Source organism: Onychostruthus taczanowskii, unplaced genomic scaffold (genome assembly GCF_017590055.1).
Source record: "Onychostruthus taczanowskii isolate IOZ18803 unplaced genomic scaffold, ASM1759005v1 scaffold4, whole genome shotgun sequence".
Taxonomy (NCBI): Eukaryota; Metazoa; Chordata; class Aves; order Passeriformes; family Passeridae; genus Onychostruthus; species Onychostruthus taczanowskii.
In genome coordinates this window covers 24,706,261-24,732,732 of record NW_024501459.1, presented here as the reverse complement: position 1 = coordinate 24,732,732, position 26,472 = coordinate 24,706,261, and the positions used below count along the sequence as shown (strand labels likewise).

The window sequence follows — 26,472 nt, the reverse complement described above, 5'->3', positions numbered from 1 at the left end:
AAACAGTTTTCTTGATATTTTGCCTTGGCACAGTATTGTTTTACATCTTACAGTCTTTCTCTAAAAGGCTCTCCCCAGCTATTCTTGACACCTTTTCACTCATTACTGTACCTGTTTCTTGCAGACAGTAATTCATCAGCTAAAACCAAGCACTGTACGGGACCTTGGATGCTTTAGCATTTTGTAGTGCTGAGGGTCTTCCACTGACAGCTCTGTAATCTGACTGTCATGAGGAGAAACCAAGTTTGAACAGGCCTTGGTGAAACCCACACTGTTATTATGGGAAAAATAATACAGGAGGATAGTTTTCACCATTAGAGATTATCTATGCCATCAGTGATATGTAGGTATCAAAGTAAACAGTATCTACAACTGCTATGAAAAATCCTAGGCTGTCTTGCTGATAAAAAGGAATTCTTTCTCATAGCTGATGCTCTGAGTATTACTAATACAAAATTATTCATATCACAGACTTACACGAAAGTGTTAACAGTTCAGTGTGATGTGAAGAATTAATTCATGCTGCATACTTTTTTTCCCTTACAGGGCATCATTAAGATGCAATGAAGTCTTACCTCTAAAAACCAGCCTGTCACATCCTTAATTCTATAGCCTTTACATCTTTCTGTTAAGGTGGGGTGAATAATGGCTTAATAAGTGTTATGATCTTCTTATTCCTCACCTCCCATTTACACTTAAAACAGACTATCCAAGTCTAAACTTAGCCTGTACTACAACTATACTAACTTGCTATTCCACATGAACAGCTACCATAGTCTGTAGTTATGTGACTCACTAAACAAATTATTATACCTCTGCTCATGAAAGGAAAAGTTTCCTCATGACAAAGGTTTTAGTCATGCTTTATGAGAAGAGATGAGGCTTACTGAACTCAATTGTGTGTCCTGACAAAAATCACTAGAAAACTTATGAACAGGAAAAGAAACCTTTTATCTTTCTGGTGAGTTAACAGGGTGAATCACAGAATCACTTAGGTTGGAAAAGACCTCTAAGATCTAGTCCGCCATTAAACCGTGTCCCTAAGTGCCAGACATTTTCTAAATACCTGCAGGGATGGGAACTCCCTGGGCAGCCAGTACCAATGCTTCTTTACCATGGCTACAATATGGAAGTTATCAGCAGTATTACTGATTCTTCCATTTCTGCGGCTCAACTCAGCAATGCATTTCTGCACTTGCTTGGATTTCCCTGTGTAAGCCATTGTCCAGCAGCTCCCCAGCCTTCTTCCATCTCATCTGGCACAGCCTCCCCACGGAGAGCTTGGAAACATGGTCAACACGTACCAACCCTTAACAAACTTTTCACTGGCTGCCAAGGACAGCTTAGGCCCCTTTTCAGATTCTCTTTACCACATTAGATCAAGTCAAGCTCCCACACGGTGCACAAAGCGTGGGGGCTGGACTCACAGCTCACAGCTGCTTTCGGGAGATGCCCACCTCTCCAGAAATCCCACTCTGCCCCAGGGTGCCCGAACTGTCGCCCAGCATTGGCTCACGCTCCTTCACCGCACGCAAGGCGCGAACAGGGCCGTGCCGCAGCCCCGCACCGCGCACTCGGAGCGGCCCCGGAGCGGCGCGGGGACAGTAGGGGAGAGAAAGGGGAGAGAAAGAAAAGTCTCAAAGCTGACACCAACCCCTGGCTGCTCGCCGGAGCCCTCAGTGCGCAGGCGCCAGCTCCTCGCCGCTGGGGGGGCGTGGCCGCGGCCGCGCAGGCGCAGCGCCCACAAGAGCCGCGTCGCGCCTTCGCCTTTCCTCTCTCCCGGCTCCAAGATGGCGGAGTACGACCTGACCACCAGGATCGCGCACTTCTTGGACCGGCATTTGGTCTTCCCGCTGCTGGAATTCCTCTCTGTCAAGGAGGTGCGTGTCTCTCCTAAGGGTGGGAAAGCGGGCTGTGGGAGTGGGAAAGTCGTAGGCCGTGCTGCCAGCTGCCGGTGCTTCCCGTGGGCCTTGGTGCGCCGCGGCCGGGGCTTCCTCCCGTGGGCCTGGGCGCTGCGCGGGCCGGGCGCGGCCCGTGGGGGATTCCGAGCCTCCGGAGGGAGGAGCTCGAGGCTCCTGTGCCGCGTGAGTCGAGGGGCGAAGCGTGTGGGGCTGCCCGGGGAGGGACGGCAGCAGAGCCGAGAGGAGGCCTGAGGGAGCTGCTCCGTGATCAGGCCGCGCAGCTCCTCGGCCCCTCGCTGGCGAGGCAGCGCAGACTTCCTGCGCTTCCTCTTTCCTCGGATTTGGCGTAGTATCTTTTCCTCACCTGTATTTGAAGACAGGAGAAGTCAAAGCTCTCCCTTGCAGCCGCAGTCCCACGGCGTGGTTCACCCTCGGTAGTCCTGCGGCTCTTGGTGCTCGGGCTGTGCCACAGCCGGAGCTCAGGGCGGTCTGTGGGGTCACGCCAATGCTACTAATTAATTTTAATTTGAAACCCGTGTCATCACGAATTTGTGTTGGAAACAAATACAAGTCCTTTCTGGAGTTTTCCCTTTTTGGTCTCCTTATGTATATTTTTAAGTTCTATTCCTACAAAGACCATGGTAATGCTGGAGGTACCTTAGATGAGTGCTTCAGGTACTTTAGACTAAACTCATCAGTCTAAGCTGTTTTAAAATGGGAGCGAAATGTGTAAAGTTACGTAAGTTTTGAATTTAAAGTGGGTGTTATTTTACCCTTCAGAAAGGAACTGCTGAACCATGCGTGCATTGGGACAACTTGACCTAGCCAGCTGTCATCTCTAGCGTGTGGAGTTTGCCTCATGCCTCTCATCTTGGGGGCATTTATACATTAGCATTTTTATGTCACCTGAAGTCAATTCGACAGTTAATTTTGTGGTGTTAGTTTTGACAACACAATGTTCAGAGCTGAATTAAGCTTCTACAGATTCTTTATCTGAGATGTCCACAGGTGTGGTGTAGTGAGTTGTAATACAGCTCTTGTGCAAATACGTTTTTGAGGAATGTACTGGATTTGGCCCTTGCCTACATCTTCAACATCTAACAGCAGTTTGCAACTCACTGATAAATTATGGAGTGTGAACTCTTAGAAACAATTTGAAAAGTTTAAAAGTATATCATTCAATTACAACTAAATTGTGAATTTAATCTTGTGCAGCTCTTCTGAAATCCACTTTAAATAATTTAACTAGTCCTCACTGTTCAGCATTTTATTTTGTGGAAAGTATTCAGTACTTTGAAAAAAAAAAGTATGATTAAGTTTTTTAATTTTTAATACGTATGTAATTTTGCAATAGGAATTACTATTCCTGTTAAGAGCCTAGTAATAGTTACTTGACTTCTAGTTAGCTTTTGAATTACCTGCTTTCATAGATAGCAGAAAATATTTGATATTTTGTCAAGAAAATGCAGAAAGGCTTTATAGCAATTACTCTTAATGATAGAGCAGTGAGATTTGATACTTAAAACAATTCACTTGTACAGAAGTCCATAAGCTGTGCCATAAAAGTAATACATAATATGAATTGAAACTACTCAACACTATTCAGATGAATCTGTTAATAATTCCTGTTTCAGATATACAATGAAAAAGAGCTGCTCCAAGGAAAACTGGATCTCCTTAGTGATACCAACATGGTGGATTTTGCTATGGATGTGTACAAAAATCTTTATTCCGATGAAATTCCTCATGGTAAGCTGCTCATTAGATGTAAATCTTGTTTTTCAACTTTTCTGTCTGACGTAATAAATTACTAGTGAAAATTGCTTGTTGTGTTCAAAAACTGGAGTACTGTTTAATTTGGGTGTTACCAAGAGGATGTGCAGTACTGAGACTAACAGAATGCCCTAATCCTGGGAAGTTTGGGTTGTTGATCTGTCAGGAACTTAACCTTTGAGTGAGCTCTTAAATATTTCAATGCTGATTTGGTAATTTCAAGCACTTTGAAGGTGTTGCACTGCAACTAATGGAGTTGCAGTAGCTTTTAACCTGTCAAATTAAACACTTGCACAATGATTTGGTGTTATTTGGTGACTTTTTCTTTAAAGCATCCAGTGTGTTATGATTAGAGTTGCATTGTAAGTAATTCTATTGATTTGTCTGTCTGTGGCTGATTTTTAGACTTTGAGAGATTTTTTTTTTAAATGTGTGTTTTCTTCAGTTTTGGCAATATAAGAATTGCTGGTTCTCTAGGAAGCAGCAATTTAATATTAATATTATAATTAATGTGATTTCTTACTGTTTTGTCCAGATTTTGATAACTTCTCTGTTTACTACTTCAATTTCTGTCATCTTGAGGAGCATTTGGGAATGGAAAGAAAATAGATTATATAGCTTTGTCTAATTTCCATTCTTCATGGGTATTTTCATTTTAAGGGTTTTCTCCCAGTTCTTTTTTTTATGGGTTGTGTGTTTCATTTTGTTGGTTTCTTCCTGATCTAGTCTTTCAATATCCACTGTCTTCCTATTTCTCCATCTTTTTTTCATGTTGATGAATTCCTCACCTTTTTCTTAGCTATTGGGACTGCAGTCTATTTTGCCTGCATCTTAGGAGGAAGAGACTTGGGTGCTGTTGCATTCTTCCTCTGGGTCTTGCTCTTTACAGGCTCTTGACTCTGCAGAGATGGCCACTCATCTCTTTGGAAGAAGAGAATTGATAGGTTTATGGACATAGGAGCCAATGCTTTGACCAAGTCTGTGCTAGCGTTGGGTGGGAATTGTTATGGGCATGTGTACCACGACACATGGGACTGGTAACATGTAATGAGAACCAGAGGGTTCACTTCTGTAATCTAAGAAACAGTTGTAATAATAGCTTCACCTTTAGGCTACTTAACAGTTCTACTGATTAAAAAAGTCAGGCTGTATCAAGGCTATAAAAAAAAATCTCAAAGCTGAATAGGTGCTCCTCTTTCTTTCCCTGCTTCAGTCTTTTTAAACTGTTGAATATTACTGTTATCAGTGGTAATTAAGGAGTAAAATACTAAAGAAGTAAGCAAGACAAGAAATAGCAATTCTACCAGACTTCCACAGAGTAACTACTCCAAATGTCTTCAGAATTCTGATTGTAGCCAGTCACTTAAGCAGATTGCCTTAGAGTATAACTTTATAAGGTCACAGCTGTAAGAAAGTTAAATTAATTTTTTCCCTTGGAGAGCTTTGCCTTCATGAAAGAACAGAAATTTCCACACTTGTTTGAAAATAGTACAAGAAAAACACTACATCTCTTAAGATTTTAAATCATCAGTTTGGCAGGGTTTTTTTCTTTTAATGATGATTTACTGTTGTTTGATGTGTGGCTTTTATTCAGTTAACATAAGCAGAGCTAGTTCTTTCACGCATTTTTCAGGGTGCTTGCTTGCACAGTTTCCTATGCAAAGGCCTTAACTTCTGAGATCTTTCTGGTCTGCGTCATCTTCTTGTATCAGCTCTTACCAGAATGTGTGTATGGACAGGTGGTTCTTGTGGAATTGCTGGCATCCTTAGAAGTTTACACTGCCCTTTTTTAAGACTTCACTGTGTAAAGTACTCAAAACTAAGTTCACTTAGATAGTTATAATTAGAAATGTCCCTGCACAATTTATAGTTGCTTTTGTCTTGTCTTCCATGAGATCACCTTACAATTACACACCCAGGAGATGTCGCAGGAAAACATTTTCATATTCTTAGTAAGTCTGCTGAATGTTTTTTCTTTCACCTGTTTCTTCTTACTCTTATAATTTCAAGAGTCAACTGAAGGTGGAGATAATTTCTCCTTATTGGAACACTTCCTGTCAGGCAAGTCGTTCTCATATTTAGGTTGGGTCTCCATTATGGTGTTAGCCACTTTGGATGTCCTTTTCAAATATCTGTGTTGTCAAATCATGAAAGAAATGTCGACTCTGTTCACCGTGGCATTGAGTGTTCTGGTGTGTGGCTCACTTTCAGTTTCCTGCATTTATCTCCTGGGATTTAGTCTTGGCTTCTCTGATCCCATGTGTTTCACATAGCTAATGTCAGGGTGATTTTTCTTGTTTTTTTTTAAACATACACACTTTTCTAAATTTTAAGTCTTCATTTTATTGCATTCTAGCACTTGGTGAGGAATTTGGGGTCTGTGTAAAATAATGACCATAAAACTCTTAGTTGAATTTCCTAACAGGTTTTCCTAAAGGGCTTAATGTTGCAATTAAGCACAGAGTGTTCAAAATCATGATTTTGCAGGTTGAGCTGCTTGAAATTTTTACTGTCAATTCTTAGTTAAGTATGCTCTAAATGGTCTTTCAGAACCTGAACATCAGTCAGAAGAAAATCAATCTTCGTGGTATCATTAGATTGTTTAGTTTTTTGCAAGTTTATTTGGAATAAGTGAACTTAGTTAAAGGTTGTTTCTCCCTTAGTGGAAGCCTGAAAGTACCTTGTCTAATAGAAGTTTTTACTGAGTTACAGAATTGTTATACACAGCTGGATTTGAGGCTTGACTGAGAGGACGGGTGAGGTAGGAATTGGGAAGCGTTCAAGTGTCAGCACCATGTAATTACAGCTTGGTTCATGTAAAAACTTAAAGATTGTTTTAAAGTCTTTTTGTTTGTGTTCAGCTTTGCGTGAGAAAAGAACAACTGTTGTTGCACAGCTGAAGCAGCTTCAAGCTGAAACAGAGCCTATTGTCAAGATGTTTGAGGATCCTGAGACTACGAGGCAAATGCAGTCCACTAGGTAATTTCTAACATAATTTGTCAGGATGGCTTGTTGGTTGGTGCTGCTGGGAATGCTTTCTGTGTAGGAAATGCAAGAAAGACATTTTTATTTTCATTTTTAAATAGTGCTTGTGGTATTTAAGTAGTGCTTGTGATCAGGTGATTGAAATTGCTGGACACAGTTTGCTCTTCTCAGTGCTTTTCCCTGTTGTGCAAAAGACATCTGTTGTTTTTAATGTTTGTGAATGAGCTTGATACAAGCGACAGTCATCATCCAGTGCAGTCCAGTCACAGGCGCTTTTTTGTTTGGCTTTGATTGGGTTTAGAGTTTTTTGAGGGAAGATACAGGCTGAAACAGTTCATATTTTCTTTCCTGCCTTCCAAAAAAGGTTATGGAGTGTCATATTAGTCAGGGAGGCCTGATGGATGAGCATCCTTTCATCCTCAGAGCACATATTTCTTCACGGTGTTCTGTCCTTCCCACTTACTCTATCCACCCCCAAACTGTTCCAACTTGTTGGTGTAAGGTTGTGCTCATAATAGTCTTTTCAAGATGTATCCAATTTCTTTTAAATTTTCTTATGGGAGTAATTAAAGTTTGTCTGCACATTGTACCTAAGATCTATCACAGTTTCACCATGGTTAAGTTTGAATTGGGCTCTGTAGGAAAGAGTTCAGCTGTAGTTGCTGAGGAGTAACTGCCCCTTCAGCAGAAAGGTGGGCAGGTATTTGTTTGGCATAAATTACTCCTTGTTTCCTTTAGATAAGAATCACTGTTACTGCTGTTGTAAATGTGTCTGACAAACTGGAATAATAATTTGATCCCTTCTTCAGCCTTGCCTGCCCATAAATTTTAAATAGAGCATGCTGTATCAGGCAGAGAACCTATGGCTTAACTTGAATTTGAAGGTGAAGCCTGTACTTGGATTTATTGTTGGCAAGCTTTGTGCATCCACTGATACTGTAACATTAGGAAGGCTGTAACATTGCTTCTGGAATTTCTTAGAAAAGCATTGAATATACAAACTCTTCTTTCTAGTCTGTAGAAATCTAGAAATCGTCTGTATGAATATACCTTTTTTTGTGAACAAATTCCCTGAAGAATGTGTCCCTCAAGGGAGAAGAACTTGATTAAAATTTACTGTATTTTGAATACGCATTGTCATTCTTTTTTTCTTGCCTCTGTTCTTTGTTCCACTCTTTGTGTTGTTTTCACAATTTGTTATAGATCAATTTAGATCTTGGTCAGTGCAGAAATTGAGGTTCAGTGTATTATGTCTCAATGCACACATGGAACAAGATGTCAGTAGGAATCATGAAATCTGTTAGCTTTACAGCACATCGGGAGAAGTTTGTTTTCTGTCCTGATACCACCAGAATGTATGTAAGCTTCTGCTGTAAAACCATTTTTTATCTGAGTAAACTGTCTTTGCATCTGATTTCAGAACGGATGTTCATGTAAGGCAATTACATGAAGAAAAGGGAATTGCATTTGTTTATGACTTGTGATTATGCAAAGCCAGGAGTCACTTGCTTTTATAGGTGTAGCTTTGAAAGTGAAAGTTACTGTGGCAATTGAGCCTGTCTTAAAACTTCATATCTAATTGAACATACAGAGGTCTTGTCCAATTCTTGCTTTGCCTTTAGCCAGTTTTTTTAATGATAATTAGCCTAGAAAAATGTTACTAAAATACCAGCATTTCTTGGGGAATATGCTCTGTTACTTGACTTTAGATTCACAAAAGTTGTTCAATAGTATGTACTTCAAATTGGAGATGCCTTGTGTGGGAGCAAGAGCGACAATACAGTCAATAAATGCATGGAGTATAACTTGCCTAATGCTACAGAATATTAGCCCTACTACTCATCTGCAGCAAGTTTTGGTCTTGACCTGGTATGTGATTTGTGTTTGTAAATATCTGGAAACCTCACAGCTCAGAAGTTCTGGTTTTGGTTATTGGCTCAGGAGTAGTTCTAATCCAGATTATTTGGGTTAGATAGTAATAGAATTGGGCTGAAATATGTCCCATCTGTCTAGACCTGAGTAGTGTGCTGTAGATAGTAGAAACAAGTTTTGATTATTTTGGGAATTACTGCAGGTGATTTTAAATCTCTATCAAATTGAGATAGCTGCATATAATCAGGACTTCAGATCATGACTTTTGGTCCATGATGGCAGTGTTGGGAATATCCAGCTCTGGGAGATAAGTAAAGGAGATTTTGCAGGTAGAAGTTCTTTCAAGAATAAACGAAAACATTTCACTACTCTAAGCAACTGTTGGAGGATGTTGACTTAAAAATTACAGTGATAGTGTTCCTCATCCTCAAAGTATGTTTTACTGGAACAAATCCATGAGATGATTTAGTTGTTTTCAGAGGTATGACTGAGGATTGTCATTCTTGGTTCACTTGGCAATTTGCCATTTCCCTGTAGAATCTTGAGCTATAAGTTCTAGTCAGACAAACTCCTATCTTTGCAGTCAGTTGATTTCAGAGTAAATGGGAAAATACTCGCATACCATTTTTACTGTATCTTTGTCTCAGGGAGTTTACAGTTTGCCTCCTGGAGGCTTAAACTTCTCTTTGATATAGGTAATAATGCTTGTTCTTTTAGTATTAATATTAAATAAAAACCCAGTCTTCAGAGATGTGATCACATGATCATAGAAGTTAAGAACTTAGTAGTATGATTATGTTTTATGGTTCTGTGTTCTGCACATACTGGCTGTGGTAGAGATATTCTTGTGACCCACTCTGTCTCAGTGCTAACAGTAGGATAAGTTTCCTTTCTACTTCTGTTTACTTTAGTCTTTGCCATTTTTTTCCCATCTCCTGTTAAAATCAAGGTTGTCCGGAGTAACTGCTCTGGAATTAGAGCATGAGAGTGGGAATAGCTCTAATTCAGAATTTAACTTTCATATTGAAAGCTAAGGATGCTACCAAAGTTAAAACAACTTTCCACTCTTTCTTAAATGTAGTTATTGTTGCAGGTGGCATTCATTACTTAAAATTAGAATGATTTTAAGATTTTTGAAACTACATGACATAGTAATAGCTGCAGCTGCTTTTGAACAAGTGGGAGAATTTTACTTCAAATTCATGCTCAGTTGTTTTCTCTTTTACCTTTAAAATTGTGTTGCATTGTGTAGTATTGCATGGTGGCTACCAATTTATTTTGTAAAACAAGTGCTTTCTATCCTTTTATTATAGGGATGGTAGGATGCTGTTTGACTATTTAGCTGAGAAGCACGGGGTAAGTGTTGCAGCTGCTGGAATTCTGTTCTAAGTGTGTCCACCCAGCCTCCCTCACACCTGACAGCATTTTGACCAAGTATGGCCTAGCATTTTGGCCTGTCTCCTGTCCAAGTAGCTAGTAGGTAGAATTCCTAATACTAACATATTTAAGCCTTTGAACTTCTAATTTTTATAACAAAAAAAGAGCTGAAAGTTAATGCTGGCTGCACCTGTGTAACTTAGGTATGGTTTACTTTGTAATGCAAGATTTTACCTTTTTTTGGTGTTGGTATAAACTTTAATTCTGTGGCATGGCTTGAGAATATAATAGTTTTCTATTGTCTTTTCCTATGTACAATGTCTTTTGAAAAGCTACAGATTTCAAATCTTACTCTTCCATTAAAATCACACTTGTGACAGTGTGGTTTTTTTCCTAGGAAATAAAAGCTTTTATTGTATTCCTTTTCAGTTTAGGCAAGAGTACCTAGATACACTCTACAGGTATGCAAAATTCCAGTATGAATGTGGTAACTACTCAGGAGCTGCAGAATATCTCTACTTCTTTAGGGTTCTGGTAAGTTTGATTGGTTGTTGGTTTGGCATTTTGTTTTTTGGTTTGTTTACTTGGTGTTATTTTCAGTGAGATACTTAAACCAGTAAATTGTCTATATTCATTCTTAGCATATAATACTTTGTAGCTTTTTGAGGCAATTACTGTATGCTAAAGTTTACAGTAATGATTAGTAATCGTTACTATGGTTCAGCAATTCTGTTATTTTCAAGTAGAACTCAGAATAGTTCTTTGAATTTGTATGTCTTGTAACATTTAATTATATAATACAATGAAGTAAATACTTGTGTTTAAGAATACTTCATTTTTTGCACTGATGTAGTCAACAGCAGTGGAAAACTTGCAGGTGGATTGAATGTAATTACTGGTAATGATGAACTGCTAGCTTCTTATCTGAACTCTGATCTGTTCTCTCTTGAATTCTGTGATGGATTTAAGAGTATAAGTCATCTCCCTATGAAATGTAGGCAGCTCAGATGATAAATGTATAACCAGATCCATCGTCTCTGAAGCAACAATTTTCATCTTGTTGTAATTCATGTCATTTGTTACTGGTGGGAGTGAATTTTGAGAATAAAGATTTGATGTCTTGTAAGAATCTCAGCACAGTAAATTTATTGTTGGTGGTCAGTGAATGTGCTGCTTTACTAACAAATGGAAATTTAAGGTAACTGCCAGATAATGTAGCTGGAACAGCTGCAGTACCTAAAAGCAATTATTGTGAACAGCTACCTGTAATTAAAGTGACTTGGAATAGCACAGAGCATGTGAACCTTCTCAACTCGGTATCTGCTAAACTGGCACCTGGGTTGCCTGGAAGATGCACTGCTCATAATTCAGTATCTCATAGATTTGTGCAGTAGTTGTTGAAAACATGTAGTGTGGTTCATACCTTGATGCTTTTTCCTTGCTTGTTTGTATTCCCATCTAAAAGTAATCTTAACTTTCTGAAATACTGCTAGAGTAAACCACAAAATTTTCTGTAATTGGCTGTAATTAAAGAAGAAAAATTGGGAAATGTATCTTTGATCGGAAGAACAGGGCTTAAATTACGGACGAGTTGAGTTATTAGTCTAAATTTTGATGCTAAAGCTGACTTTCAGTGTTACAGGTTCTTTTAATGTGCCAGCAGGAAGTGAATGTTACATATGTATGTTTGTGGGTAACTGCCCTTAATTCTTCATGCCTTTTTTCAGGGCATAGCATTATGTTCTTGTATCTCCAGTAACCTCAAAAAATGAAGTACTGATTTTGTGCTGGTAATAGCTTAGTATAAAACTTTTGTTATTAATTCTCAAGGGAGAAGATTTGTTTAAAAGCTCTGTGTGATGAAACATAGTCTGTGAAAGAACTATTGTAACCAGTCTGAGAACAGAATTTTATATTGTGAATGGCACAGTGCAAGTCATTCCCGTGTAAAACCAGCAGCTTGACCTTAGGACTGCCCTTCCAGGCAGCAGGTTCACTGCTGCCGAGTTGCAGTTCCACTGGACATTGCTGTATCGAGTACACTTCTGGGCAAGGCATTAGCAGGAAGAGTTTGGAATGCTAGCTTTTTGAAGGTGATTACCTTATGAGTAATCATAAGGTTACAAGTTCTTTAGGAACCTGCCTTGTAATGACCTTGTTTTACTAGTTCAGAAGCATTTTTTTATGGTGGAACAAAAAAAAAACCCCAATATAAATTTGGAACCAGTATGTCATCTGGTGCTCAGCCATTTTTTTTTAACTTAAACTGCAGCAGCATAGATTTTTGTCTTTCCTAGTTTCTATTTTGAAAACATTTACTACTGGGTTTTTTTCCTGTGTCTGAACTGTTTTTCTGAAAGAAAAACTCACTGAATTTGGAGAGTTAGAATTATGCAAAATTGATATCTTGTAAATGAAAAATACTGCTAGAAAATATCGTTTGTAATTTTAAAAGTAAATAATAATTTTTGACAGAATACTAAGAGTCTGACTTCGTTGCTATTGTTGAACATAGGTTCCAGCAACAGACAGAAATGCTTTGAGTTCTCTTTGGGGAAAACTGGCATCTGAAATCCTGATGCAGAATTGGGATGCAGCCATGGAAGATCTCACAAGACTAAAGGAGACAATAGATAATAATGTAAGTAAAATCTTGGTCATCTTAGCAGGGTGAAAGGTTAGAGGTGTTAGTACTGAAGTTTTATTATAAATCACTTCCGATCTTATTTGGGAATAGGTTACCACCTTTTCACTTGATACTTTCTTATTGGCAGTGGGAAAGTCAAAGGGTGCTAGTGAAGAAATAATGAAACATTCTTTTTCAAATTGCTTGCCTCTTAACACCTTAGATTCTCATCTATGTTTTCAAATATATTTCCAACAAACAAAAAAATGTTAAGGATGTGTTTGAGGGCAAGGTATCATTGTGTGAAACTGCTGTTTAAATTTCGAATACTTATACTATTCGTCTTCTGGAAAGAATAGAACGCATGTGAATAAACCAGATTATCTGATGAAGACAGTGTTTTTGACAGAAATTGCAATCAGCTTGTATTTGGAAACAGTTTTCAGCTAGTGCAGCTTTCTTAACAAAACTCTCCTGAGTTCAGATGAGTACCAAGAACTGAAAGGGTGAGTGGGGCTGCAGTACTAATTCAGAGCAACTGATGAGATTAGGGACCTCTCAGTCTTCCTCTTTGCTTGTGGAGCTTCCCTGGCCATGTCAAAGATGTGACAGTTTCACTCTCCTGAACCAGAATCTTGAGAAAACAGGTTTTTTCTGTCCCCCAGTTGTTCTTTGTCTATATGGCAGATTATTAGTGTTAACAAATTTTCTTCTGCAATTTTGTTGTCTTTATGATTCTGTATGGTTATAATAGACTATTTGACTTATTTATTAAACTCCCAAGATTTTTTTAAGATTGAATCAGAGCAGTTTGTTGTCACACTCTTCAGAGTGAGGATTACTTGCCATGTCAATTCATCCCCAGTGTGTTGTTTTGCAGTCTTGTTTGAAGTGCTGTTGAAATTTGAAGCTAGTGCAGGTACTTGGAGCTGAACCCTTGTTTGTCCATTATCATCAGGTTTAAATGAAGATAATAAGTATTTTTTTGGCTGAAAGTGATTATAGAGTTTCATCATTGTCTGAAGGTCTGTGGCAAAAAAAAAGTCTTGTGAAGATTTAGAAATGAAGTAAAAAAGAAAAAGTGAAAAAGCCAAGTAGTTACTCAGATCACATCTGAAGAGGGAATACAAGGAATTCAGAATTAAGATGGGAAATAACTTAGGTCGGTTGCCATAAAAATGTGAATTTCAGGAAACAGTTTGGAATATAATATTGGAAAATTTATCTTGCTTATAACTTTCAGTAGATTTATCATTGAGATGACAAAAAAGCTGGAGGTCAAACTCAGCCTGACAGTGATGACAGTTATAAAGAGCTGATGCACGATCACAAAATTTTGGGGAATTACAGGTTTCCATGGATTAGTATTCAAGCAAACTTTGTGTTGTGTTTGACTTGAACCGATGTTACATTTTCTCCTAGTCTGTCAGCTCTCCACTGCAATCTCTTCAGCAAAGAACATGGCTCATCCACTGGTCTTTGTTTGTGTTTTTTAATCATCCTAAAGGGAGAGACAACATCATTGACCTTTTTCTGTATCAGCCACAGTAAGTTGTGTTGTACCATTTGGGGGGTCTTTAAATCAAATTGATGGCGAATGATAAAAAGCTTCCTGAGCTTAGGGCTGCAGGGTGAAGGTATTGTTCTATTCTGATTGTAGAAAACTATTTTAAAAGATTCTTGGGAAATCCCAGAATAAAAATGACAACTGAAGCACTATCTATTTGTGAGAGAATTGAATTACGTGTAGATATAGCAGTCTTTGTTGCTCTCCTTTGAATGAATGCTCTCTGATAGCTTGATACTTTTCTTACGCTGTGGCACCCAAAACTTCACCCAATACCCAGGTGAAGCTACCCCAGTGCAGAACAGAACAGGAAATCCCCTCCCTTACCTGGCTGGTGATTCTGTGCCTGATGTCCACCAAGACACAGTTGGCCCTCTTGCCTGCCAGGACACACTGTCACTCACATTCACCTTTTGTTGACCAGGAGCCCCAGATCCCTTTCTGCTCTCCAGCTTCTGATTCCCCAGTCTGTACACAGATCCAGTGTTGCCCTGTTCCAGATGCAGAATCTGACACTTGCCCTTGTTATACTTAATGCAGTTGGTGATTGTCCAGCCCTCTGATTTTTGTCAGGATCTCTCTGCAGGGCCTCTGTGCCTTTGAGGAGTTAAGAGCTCCTCCCATTTTAGTGTCATCAGCAAATTGCCATACACCTTTGAGTTCTGAATCTTACCTATGTTTTTTCTTTGCAGGTATCTCAATGCAATTCAGACAATGTGCCCACATATCCTCAGATATTTGACTACTGCAGTCATAACAAATAAGGATGTTCGTAAACGTAGACAAGTGCTGAAAGATCTAGTCAAGGTTATTCAGCAGGTAAGGACTGCAGTATCTGTTATTTTTTGCCTCCTTTTTAAGGAGACTTCATTATAACATTCTTCTAGTAATATATCTGGGTTAAGATTTCAGGTACTTTGATACTTGATTTTTGTCAATGAAAGTTTTTACTGAAGTAAAATGAATATCAGTCAGTGGGACGATGGAATAATTATTTTTCTCCTTTCATATACATGAGCAGTGTATGTACACATACATGCAGTAGAGTATGCACGCTGTTCTTACTTCCTGTATTATTACATGCTAAAAATTCAGTGAGATGTGAAATGGCTTTGGACCCAATTTTTCTTTTTCAGCTATCTGTACAGTAAATTGTTGTATGAATAAGAGTTCTTTCGTACATTTCAACACCACTGAATTGTGTGTGTTGATTTGAATTCACATGCATTCTCTTGAAAATGGTTCTGTTGTCACAGTGACATGAGGATGGAGATACAGAGAAGAGCAATAAAAGAATTGCTTGGTAGCAATCAGCAGGGGTTTAAGGCCCAGATTTTTATCTGAAATCACCAAACAACTTGTATACAAACCAATGCACTTCAAATACTTGATAATGTTGTGAGTAATAAACATTGTATCTCTGTATATATATATATATATATATATGACAGTACAGTTATTATAGGCTAGCAGTCAGTTATAACCACTTCAATCATTTGGGAAACTGTGCAAAGCACAGTCAATGCAAAGATCACATTTTAGCTACAACTTAATTTGTTTTGAAGCATTAGTGTTCACAAAAAGTATCATAAGCAATAAATCAGTGGTGTTGTGACTCAGCTTTTATCTAAAATCTGATTGTTACATTGAGCTTCTAATATAATATGAATTTCTAATACTTGAAGTAAGTAACATGTTAGAACTTCTTGCTTTTGTTTAATCATGCACACCATTAGGGTATTCATTTTGAAAATACCAGCTTGGGCTTTGGTTTTGAAATCACCTATCGGATTTCTTAGTACTCTTCTAACTATGTATGATTCATGATATTAAATGATGTGGTAGAGGTTTTATAGATTTGAAATAACTTGTAGTTCTGCTTTAGTAGCAGTAAAAGATTGTTTATACTTGCAACATCTTTGCAAGTATTGAACTGATAGGTAGGCAGTCTGTTTATTGAAATTGAAAGATGCTCATTCTTAAGACCATTTTGCAAATAATGGTTAACAAGTGCAATTCTGATGTGAAAAAGATGTATAGAACTGAATTTTAAACCTAAATAATGAGATTGTAAGTACAGTTCTTTGGAGAAGGAAATAACTGGTCCATAAATAAAAATATCTCCTAGGAATTCCCTTAGTCTGTTGATTTTTACTGTATGCTAAAGCAGATACTGATTCATACTGATTTAAGCTGTCTTGTAATATGCATTAGGAACACTTAAAGACATGTTTGTTACACCTGAATTTACACAATTGTATATAGATGTAGTGTTGTCTCTGCCTGGTAATTGAGAAAGTTGAGTAACTTCTGTAATGCCAACATAAACTGAAGTAGTTTGTGTATAGAAAGTAGCATTTTTGTTAGCTGTGTTTTCTATGAAAATCAATTAATCATTCAGTTTCAAGTATGAAGGATTTCGTGTTGAAGTCGTCTTTGAAATGAGAATTTAGGAAGACTGTTCTATCTTATTTTATGAAATTTGGAGGTTTGATACAGAGACAGCTCTAGTCTCTTGACAGTTTCCTAGCCCAAGGATTGCAGCAATAAACGCTGAAGGTGAAACTGCACCTCTGGTTGTTTTACCAGACTGCTGGGAGGAAGCACATTTTTGTAACTTTTATAAGAGGAATTTGGAAGTTCAGCTTTTTTAAGGTGGTATATTGACTTGTTTCCACTATTAATTTTTTTAAGACTATAAGGAGTACTTGAGTGACCATGTGGCCTTGATTTCTGATGTTGTTCCTAATTTTTTTTTATAGGAGTCCTACACATACAGGGACCCTATCACAGAGTTTGTGGAATGCTTGTATGTTAACTTTGATTTTGATGGAGCGCAGAAGAAGCTGAGAGAGTGTGAAACAGTAAGACTTAAAATATTTATAAGACTCCTTTTCCTTTAGCTAAAGAATTCTAAAATTCACAATGGACTGCTAATTTGTTTGAAGTGATGTTTGATTACATTGCCGGTGTTTTCTGATAAATTCATGGTTGGGTGGTGTTGAGTTTTATGGCAACTCATTTTGTAACACTTAACACATGACTTACTGTTAAGGATATAGCTTTAATGTTATAATTAGGGAGTTCTAGAAAAAGCAGCAAATAGGTAATCGTGCATTTGGCTGAGCTTCAGGTGTTCCATTAAAGTCTGAGAAATGCTTGAAGAAAAGCTCAGATTTGCCTTTTGTTGTGAAAGACGAGTGGGGGGTCAAATTTTGTGTTGAAGGGATCTTCAGTGGTTAGGGCAGCAGTAGAGTTTGACCTTCAGTAGAGTTGCTACAGCCTTCTGGAGTCAGACCTCAGTGATCATGTTAGCATGCAATTTAAATTTAGTAAGATGCTGAACCATGAAAAATGTTGTTCATCTGTAGCTTTTTTGCCATATCTTTGAACATAGCAATAATGTTTGTAGGTATACTGTAGCCTCCTCTAAGTTATTGGCGTTATTTACTGGCAGTGTCTCCCAGTAGGTTTCTACTGACACGTTTGCTCTCATGTTCCCTTTCTGCTGATGCTTGCAGGTGCTTGTGAATGATTTCTTCTTAGTGGCGTGCCTTGAGGACTTCATTGAGAATGCCCGTCTCTTTATATTTGAGACTTTCTGTCGCATCCATCAGTGCATCAGCATTGGGTAAGAGAATATCTTTGTTCCTCAGTTCAGAAAATCAGTCATGGAAGGCAGTTTGACAAACAGTGCAAACTTCAGGAAATATTCAGTTGTTAGGTAAAATCCTAACTGAAATCTCATTTGCATTGTATTCTTTCTAGTTTTATAACTCTGATGTGATTTACTTGAATTATATTTCAGAATTTATTTATTGTGTGTAACTTCAAAACAACATCTCTCTACCAACCCTAGGCCTCCCTCCCCCCCCCCAAAACAAGCAGTACTTTCAAGCTAAAACTGCTACGGTTTTAAGAGGGATTTCTGCTGGATTTAATAGGAACTTTCATACCTAGTGTAACAAAAATCCTGGTGACAGTACCTCAGTTGGGCCTCATTTGGGCCTCAATTCACATGTTGAGGTAGAGTGTTAATATTAAGTCAATGCAAACTGCAAATACAATAATTACTTAAATTTATTTTTATTTGGTAGATACAGATACCCATATCTCTCTTATAGGTATGTTCTTTGAAATTTATTGAGTCACATTGCCTTTTTCATTAATTAAATAGAAAATGGTGGATTTTATTTCCTGTGACACAAAGTGATTCAGCTGTAGGAATTGTTATTAGCAAATATGTTTGTTGGTTCAGATTTATTTTATAAATGCAGGCTTTTCAAATGGATGAGCTCTGATGCCTCTTGTATATATATTTTTAAGAAAACTAAATGGGAAGATATTATGTATTCTTGAGATCTCTTTCCATTTGCCCACATTTCCCATACTTCCACATCCTTAAATTAAAAAGAAGTGAAAACTCTGAATGCTATAAAAATCTCACTGACAGAGAGCAGTGCAGAGATCCTTGAGATAAGAGAAATGAAGGCTGTTGAATCGATCAAGTTCAATGGAGTCTTGTTACTAGCTTGTATCCAGAGCAAATAAGTGCATCTGGTCCTCTGAGGAAAGGATTTAATGCTGCCCAATTTCAAAGGAAAGTATTTGAGAGAAAATTGTCTTAATATTGCAAACTTCTTGGAAGGATTGCTTTTTTTATGGATAGTTAAGGTTGGAAAAAGGACTGATTCTTACTACTTTTAATCTTTCGTCGCTGGGTGACATTTGTCTTCATTGCGTTTGGAAATTTTTTAATCCTCTGTAACAGCTTAAAATAGTCAGTGGCTTTGATGTAAAAGGGAAACAGTGAATTTGAGCATTTTAGTCAGCTGTGGTGTATTGGCTTTAAGCATATAGTCCTAATAGGAAATGGAACTACATACTGTGAGCAAAGCTTTTCCGTACTTAATGTTTGTTTTTATAAGAGGGCTAATTCTTTGTTTAAAATCACTTTAAGCAGAAGTACTGGATGCTTAGGCATAAAGGAGGTTTGAGGAAGTATTTGGGAAAAAAGAAACCCTGTACATACAGTGCTCTTAAGGATGAGTTTCTGTGGAATGTAAAGCCCAATAGTGTCTTGCTCTTTCTTACAAATTCTTTTTGTGGATACTGCACATATTCAAGCACAAGCTGTCAATGAAACTAGATGTTTAAGCTTTTTTAACTAGAGACTAGATGTCTTTCTAAGAAGTCTCCTCTTACCTGACTCCAGTCAATGGGCAAAGACTCCACAATGTGTACATTAAGATTTTTCAAGTCTTGCATCAAAAGATATTGATAAGTTGTGGTCAACATACCAATGATTCATTATGGCAAAAATAGCAAGCTTTATCAAATTTTGTGTCAGGTAATTGCCATTTATTTGGTTTTTATTACTTAGAGTAATAGTTCATATTTTTTGTGCTGTGTTTGGTATTTCAGCTTTAGGTATGATAAAATGTTGTAGTTGGCTGTCCTTGTTATGTGTGAGTGGTTCCTAAATATAGGTAAAGTGTCCTTTCTTTGTAAGCATTATAGTGTGTTCTGAGGGAAGTGATAGATGTGGAGTTGAGATGTTTATCTCAGAGTGACATGGATATTTCTACCATGTACCCCTAAGTTAATTGTACATGGAGTCAGTCATTAGTAATGAGGTGGTTCTCAGTAGGTCATTGTGTTTTTAATGATGGATATCAGCCTTAAATTTCTTTGCAACTTGGAACAATCATTATATTTGGGCTGATTAATTTAGTTACATAAGTATTCTTTAGTGTATTTCAGAGTTGCTTTTGAAGAAATTAGCGAGTTGAAATGAATGTTTGGCTGAGACATAGTTCATGCATTTCTTTGTTTGCAAGTGATTTCCACTACTAATCTTGGAGCAAAAACCTAGATGGTTGTAACACAGTGCTTGATGAGAACTGCTTAGCTATTCAGAATGAATTGGAAAACAGTAGGAAACTTGCCATTCCTTATATTTGCTTTATCAGTTGTAACTTACAAGTTTGCACATCCCAGATCATCCTGTGATTGGTTTGCTGTTTGAAATTTCGTGTTTAATGGGAGTGATAGATGAAACTAATTCTATTTTAATTAGTTTGATATGCCTATATTTAACTGGAGAGCTGGATAGGATTCATTCTTCTTTTGTGCTGGACATACAAGAAAACTTTATATAAGATAGGCTTGTTCATATATGAGCATGTGAGGAATTCAGTTAGTTTGCCTTTTAAATAAATGAAAACTTAAATAACACTAGCAGTTATTCACCCAAATAAGTGAATTTCCTTATAAAACTAGGGGACAGAAATGATTTTAAAATCTGCCATTTGAAATTAACTGTAACTAATGGTGAATTCTTTAAATTTTAATAGTATTTCATTATAATTGACTTAATTTTTATTGAATTGTATCAGGAATCTTTATAAACAGTGGTAGCCTATAATACAAATTCTGTTGCATTCTTTCCTTAATGTTAATGATGTTAATATGTGTTTGTAAATCTAAACGTGGCACTGTTACTTCAGCTGTCAAACTTCAGTGATGCTAAGCTGCGTTTTCTACCTCAATAGTTTTAAATACGTCCTTACTGTGATAGGAGAATAGTGGTGTTTGTTACAGAATTATAACCTGGATAGATCATCTGTGTATTTGCTCTGGAAAGACAGAGTATGCTTTTTTGGCCATGTGTGTTACTTTGCCAGGAAAATACCTCTATGTTATGCATCCATTCACTTTGGGCGGTCCTGGTTGCTTCAGGGGAGGCTGCAAGGAGACTCTGAAGAGGGAATCCAGTTGCCACAAGTGCTGGAGGAAGGTCATCACTTGTGTCAAAGATGTGTTCAAGTTCTAGATTTTTTAACAGATTTACTCTTTATTTACTGAAAGATAGTTGGTACCTGATAACATCAGTTATGTACTAAAATTTTAAAATTGTTTAAGTCTCAAAGCTACAAGGTGAGATAAAACAGATTTTACATACTTTTTACTCTGTCATTTTCATTCGTTGATTTTTAAGTTTTCGAGACATATGTGCAGGAAAATAATACTTGGGTTACTTCTGTTATGTTGCTAGATAAATATTTTGTTTGTTGAAAAAACACTTTTTAGTTAAAAAAAGCCACTTCTGAAGCAGCTGAGCTAGTAGTAAAATGTAGATATAATAGAAAAAGGTAAAATTATTTGCTAGTAACAAATGCAAAATACTTCATAGTTTCTGGCTTTGAATGATTCTCTAGAAATCTGTGCCCTCTTACTACATGAGGACTTTGTTAAGGAAAAAGGGAAGTGTAGGTGCTGTAGATTGGAACTCGTCTGTTTAATCCTGTGAACCCAATTCCAGCTCTGAGCAGGTCCCACAGCAGTATTCTATTATGCTGCTTACTCAGGAATCCACAAGTAAATCCTCCTATCTCCATGGAGGTTCCACACAGTAATCCCAAAGCTCTGGGTTGCTTAATCCCCAGTGTAGTGGCAATAGCCTTTCTTGTGGTCATCTGGAAGGGAATTTACTTTATTTAAGTCTTACTAAGGTTTCTAAAAGAGAAATGTGAGAATTATACGCACCCCCATGTACTTCCAGTTTAAAATGTCTTTAGTTTCAAGTCCAATGCTTAACATCACTGGTTGGGGGTAATAAAATTATTGTACTTTTTTTGTATTAAAGTATCTCATATTCTGTCCAGGTGACTGATAATTCCACAAAAATTTCCATCCCTAGTGTCTTCTGCTCTCTTCTGCCTTTACAATTGCTCATTCAAACACTTCTTACCCATTTGCTGTGTTATTTTGCTTAAATTAGTCAGTGTAAATCCCATATTTTAAGTTATTTTGGGGTTTTTTCTATTCACTTCATGTTTATCTGTGGAAAAAAATGGAATTTGTCTTTATAGTTGGGAGAAAGGTAAGAGCTCAAGACCATATAGGAGAGACAGCTGTATAAAGAGGTGTATGTAGAAGTCCAGTCAGGTAGATGAGCTAACACTTGATAGTCCATGAAGTATTTACTTGATGCAAATAAAGAAGAAAATCACTTTTTCAGGTGGAGAAAAAGATGTTTAGGCAAGATTCTGTAAAATGGTGAGAAATTGACCCTTGTGCAACTCAGTGTAGCCAGCTGGCTTTTTAGTCATGCCTGTGGCCTTTACCTCATGTTTGTTACCTTAGTCTGCAAGCTGATGGAAGAATGAGCGTTACTAATGCCCTGTATGAGCCAACTGCCAGCAGGAAGCTGAGGGAGTTAGCTGGAAAACCACAGGAAGTACTATTAGGAGGAATTATTCCTGGACAAGAGTGCTTGTTTGATTAAGAATTTTCCTTTCTCTGTTCTCCCCCACCTTCCTTCCTTGAAGTTGCACAAGTTTTAACATAGTGCATCTGTCATATCTTCTATACCAAGCTCTGTCTCAAGGGTCTTGTTCTGAACTTTGGAATGAAGTTTTCTTGCTAGACATTTTTTTTGACTAGGTAATCCATACTTTCTTGACTGCTGATTCCATTTAAGTAAGAATAAAAGCAGTTTGGTTGGTTTTTTTTTTTTTTTTTTGTTTGTTTGTTTGTTTGTTTGGTTTTTTTTTTGGGGTTTTTTTTGTTTGTTTTATGATAGTGGTGCTGGTTTTATGTTAATAGTGAAATTACTTATATGACAGTTTTTCCAAGAATGTTTGTGTAGACAAGGTTTAATAGAAACATAGGAAAATGGTGCAGGTCAAGATTTAAAAGCAGTATGGTGTAGTTCAGAATGAATAGGTATATGCTTTGGGATACGGATTCCTTATTTGCAGTGGGGGTAGGAGATGTGTAGGAGAGCATGTAAAACCATTTCAGTCCAATTACAGTAAGCTTCCCAGCTATGCAGCATTTATTGAATCTTGGACTGTGCCATATTTTGTGTTGGAATATGAACTTGTGTTCCATAGTCCCTTGTTACGTTTATCAGCATCAGAGAGATTGTTTTGCCATTTAATAAGTTGTTTATCTTTCAGTATGTTGGCAGATAAACTGAATATGACTCCTGAAGAAGCGGAAAGATGGATTGTCAATCTGATCCGAAATGCGCGATTGGATGCCAAATTGGATTCCAAGCTGGTAAGACTGTACATAGAATCATGGAGTGGCTTTTGTTGAAGGACCCTAAAGACTGTCTAGTTACAACCCCCCTGCAGGGACGCCTCCCACTATACCAGGTTGCTCAGAGCCTCATGCAGCCTGGCCTTGAGCACTTCCAGGGATGCAGCACCCACAGTTTTTTTTTTCTGGACAGCCTGTTCTATCCTCATAGTAATCTAGTCTAAACCCGCTCTCTTTCATTTTAAAGCCAGATGGATCCAAGTGAATTTGTTGACTTTTTCATTAAATTTATTTTACTTCATGGGCAAAGAAAAACAATAGAAATCAAAACTTTCTGTTCCTGGATAAACTGTGGTAGATTTCATTTTTTGTGTTTTGTGCTTGTCTGTAAGTCCTGTGAAAGTTCTGAAAGCAGAGTATTACATTAAAGATCCTTGCATGCTGAGCAATTGTTATATTTGTTCTGTTTTTGCTGGGTTCTAGGGACATGTAGTGATGGGCAACAATGCAGTCTCACCTTATCAACAAGTGATTGAGAAGACCAAAAGCCTGTCTTTTCGTAGTCAAATGTTGGCTATGAACATTGAGAAGAAACTGAATCAGAGTGGTAGATCTGAGGTCGGTATAAGTTTTGTTTTTCTGAATTCTTGCTGTCTTTTATAGAGAGATAAATTTAAGTATAATTCTTAACCTATGCCTTAATTCACCAGATGTGCTTACTCCTAGTTCTAATACTAGGAATTATGTTGGAAAAGACTTTGTCATGGGGAGAATTAAGACAGTGGTTCTTGCTTTCTTTTGGCCTTTCTCTTCATCATTACATTTTATGCTGTTGCATAACTATTTCTGTCATTTGCTGCTCTGCTTCTTTTAAATGGTCTCCTTCACCACCAGGAAAGGGCAGATTATGAAGTGTGACACGAAAGTAGTTATAATACTTTTCCAAGTGAGTTGTACTCAAAAGTATTGTAGGTGCTTATGTGGTATTGAAAGGAGAATGAGTGGTGCTTAAGATTAGAATATGGAGGAGGAATTGTGCAAAACCCTGTTAAATCTTTTAAGTGAAATTCTAGAAAATTTAGTTAAGTCATTGAAAGGTTTAAGTAGAGCCAGTGAAAATGAGAAAGTTGGCTAGATGATCTGGTTTTGCTTTCCTCCACATTACAGTGTGAGAAGCTCTGTGAGGCAGAACAGCACTGTAATAGGGATGGTTCTCAGGCTCAGCCATACCTCTTTAAAACTAACAAAAAAAATCTGAACAAGCCACACAGTAAAAGAGCTTAAGCATTATAAGTTTTATTGTGCTTCCTCAGTGCTTGGCTGAAATACTGGTGGAACTTGGACAGGCAGTGCACTATTCTGTTAATGGGAAGTTGTATGAAACTTGTGTGTCGTTACTTTCTTTTAAAAATACAGCTGAAAAATTATTCCTATATTTATACTGGCATCTTCTAGAACTTCTTTTTGAAACTACTAGCTTGGAGGACTCTAGCTGTACAACTCGATTGTAGTATGTGTGTCTTTAATCTTTATTCTTATTGGGTATCCTTTATTATTAACAGCATTCCCACTGTTTAAATTAATGTGTTATAAATTTCATTAAGTGTTAGGTATATAGTAATTTCTTCTAATCTTTATTCATTTTCTAGGCACCCAACTGGGCTACTCAAGACTCTGGATTCTATTGAAACACTTCTACCATGGGGACAAATTTATTTGACTAAAAAGCACATAAATACGTAATCTTTTTGAGAAAAGTAATTATGTGTTAGGGCTTATGTTATTCAAATAAAATTGGCTACTTTTATTGGTCTGTGTGTGTTTGATTTAAATAGATTCTTATAAGGACTTTTTAACATCATAGTATTCTACAGCATTTTTGATCACATTTTGCAAAATTTAGGATGTCAGTGTGTTAGGTCTGTTTGTACCAGGGGATGCTTTTGCTCACAGGGCTGTCTGAGTTTGGAAGCAGGGATTTATAGGTTTTTAGTACCTATTGCAAATGTTGCATGTTAAAAAAATTAGAAGTGTGTGGAACAAACAAATAGACTACGTTTGAACATGTGGTCAGCCAAAATCACCTTCTGTGCTTCCATGAGGAAGCATGGAAGAGTGAAGGCACTTGCAGCCAGTATCTTCTGTGAAACCCAACATAGTCTACATGTAGAATAATTTGACTAGACTTCTTGTGTTCATGCTTCAGAATTTCTCCTGTTTGAAATAATTTTTAATCTTGCCCTGTGTTGTAAGCTTTCTGGAGTATTTTTGGTTGGGAGGGAGGATTACAAAAGGCCTGACAAGTGAGCTGCATATGGTTTAAAACTTTCATTCTGAAATTTCAAGTTCTTAAGATGAATGATGCAAACATTCAACATCAAGGAACAAAACTAGTTCAGCTGTTGGATTTTGGAGAGGGTTTGTAAGTTTCTGGGGTTTTCAACTAATGTTTCACACTTGCTTGGATTTCCTTAGCACCTTTGCACTGCAGAATACGCCTTAGTATCTTTAAGAGAAAATCACAGATCCTTTTTCTGAGTTCTCTCAGGTATAGTGGCTGGTCACTGAGGTGAGTGTGGATGTTGGAAAGGAAGAGGCATTATCACTACATACAGTTTTGTGTTTAAGGTTGAGGGAAATGCCAGTGGCTCACTTTTAGCTTGTTCCAACTGTCTGCCTTCTTCCCTCTTAACTCAAGTTCTGGGATTCATCTATGTGTGTAAAATTGTTTCAGCTTGCCAACACTCCTGCTTACTGTCTGGAATTATATGTTACCTGGGAAAGGAGAAACAGTTTAGTGATGTTCAGTCTTAAGGCTAAGACGAGTTTTACTGTTGTGTTACTGGGAAGATTCACAACAAGACAAGTCTTCAAGCAGCAAGGAGACAGGATCATTGGAAGTGGACACAAAACATGGGAAAAATCCAGTTAGATGTAACTGGGAATAACAATATTTTGTTTTATTACCTAAAAGATCATTAGGCACTAGAAGCAGCCACCCAGAAAGGATATGCAATCTCCACCTTTGGATTTACTAAGTACCTCAGCACCCTGATAGACCTAAACCTGCTTTGAGGAGGGAGTTGAACTCTGGCCTTCAAAGGTCCCTTCCTTGGCTGAGCAACTGGAATTTAAAAAGTGGTAGCAATAAGCAGTTAAAAGTAAATTGCTGCTGGTCTGTAACCATGGTTCAAGAAAGATGGTCTACAGCACAAGGATTCATCCTAGGATGGGGATGAAGAGTGAAACACAGCTGAAGTTAACAAGTTGCTTGTTGGGAGAGCAGTTTCCTGGTCTACAGCACAAGGATTCACTTTATG

At 37.6% G+C, this 26,472-nt stretch overlaps 1 protein-coding gene across 1 annotated transcript; it reads left to right on the top strand.

Moving 5' to 3' along the window:
• The first annotated feature begins 1,722 nt into the window (after positions 1–1,722).
• EIF3E (eukaryotic translation initiation factor 3 subunit E) lies at positions 1,723–24,959 on the top strand. Its single transcript, XM_041412534.1, has 13 exons — positions 1,723–1,880; positions 3,536–3,650; positions 6,536–6,653; positions 9,845–9,887; positions 10,338–10,442; positions 12,424–12,549; positions 13,957–14,081; positions 14,794–14,920; positions 16,864–16,965; positions 17,623–17,732; positions 23,068–23,170; positions 23,636–23,770; positions 24,802–24,959. The coding sequence occupies exons 1-13, from the start codon at positions 1,791–1,793 to the stop codon at positions 24,838–24,840; spliced, it is 1,338 nt and encodes a 445-aa protein (XP_041268468.1). The 5' UTR covers positions 1,723–1,790; the 3' UTR covers positions 24,841–24,959.
• Positions 24,960–26,472: the final 1,513 nt, after the last annotated feature.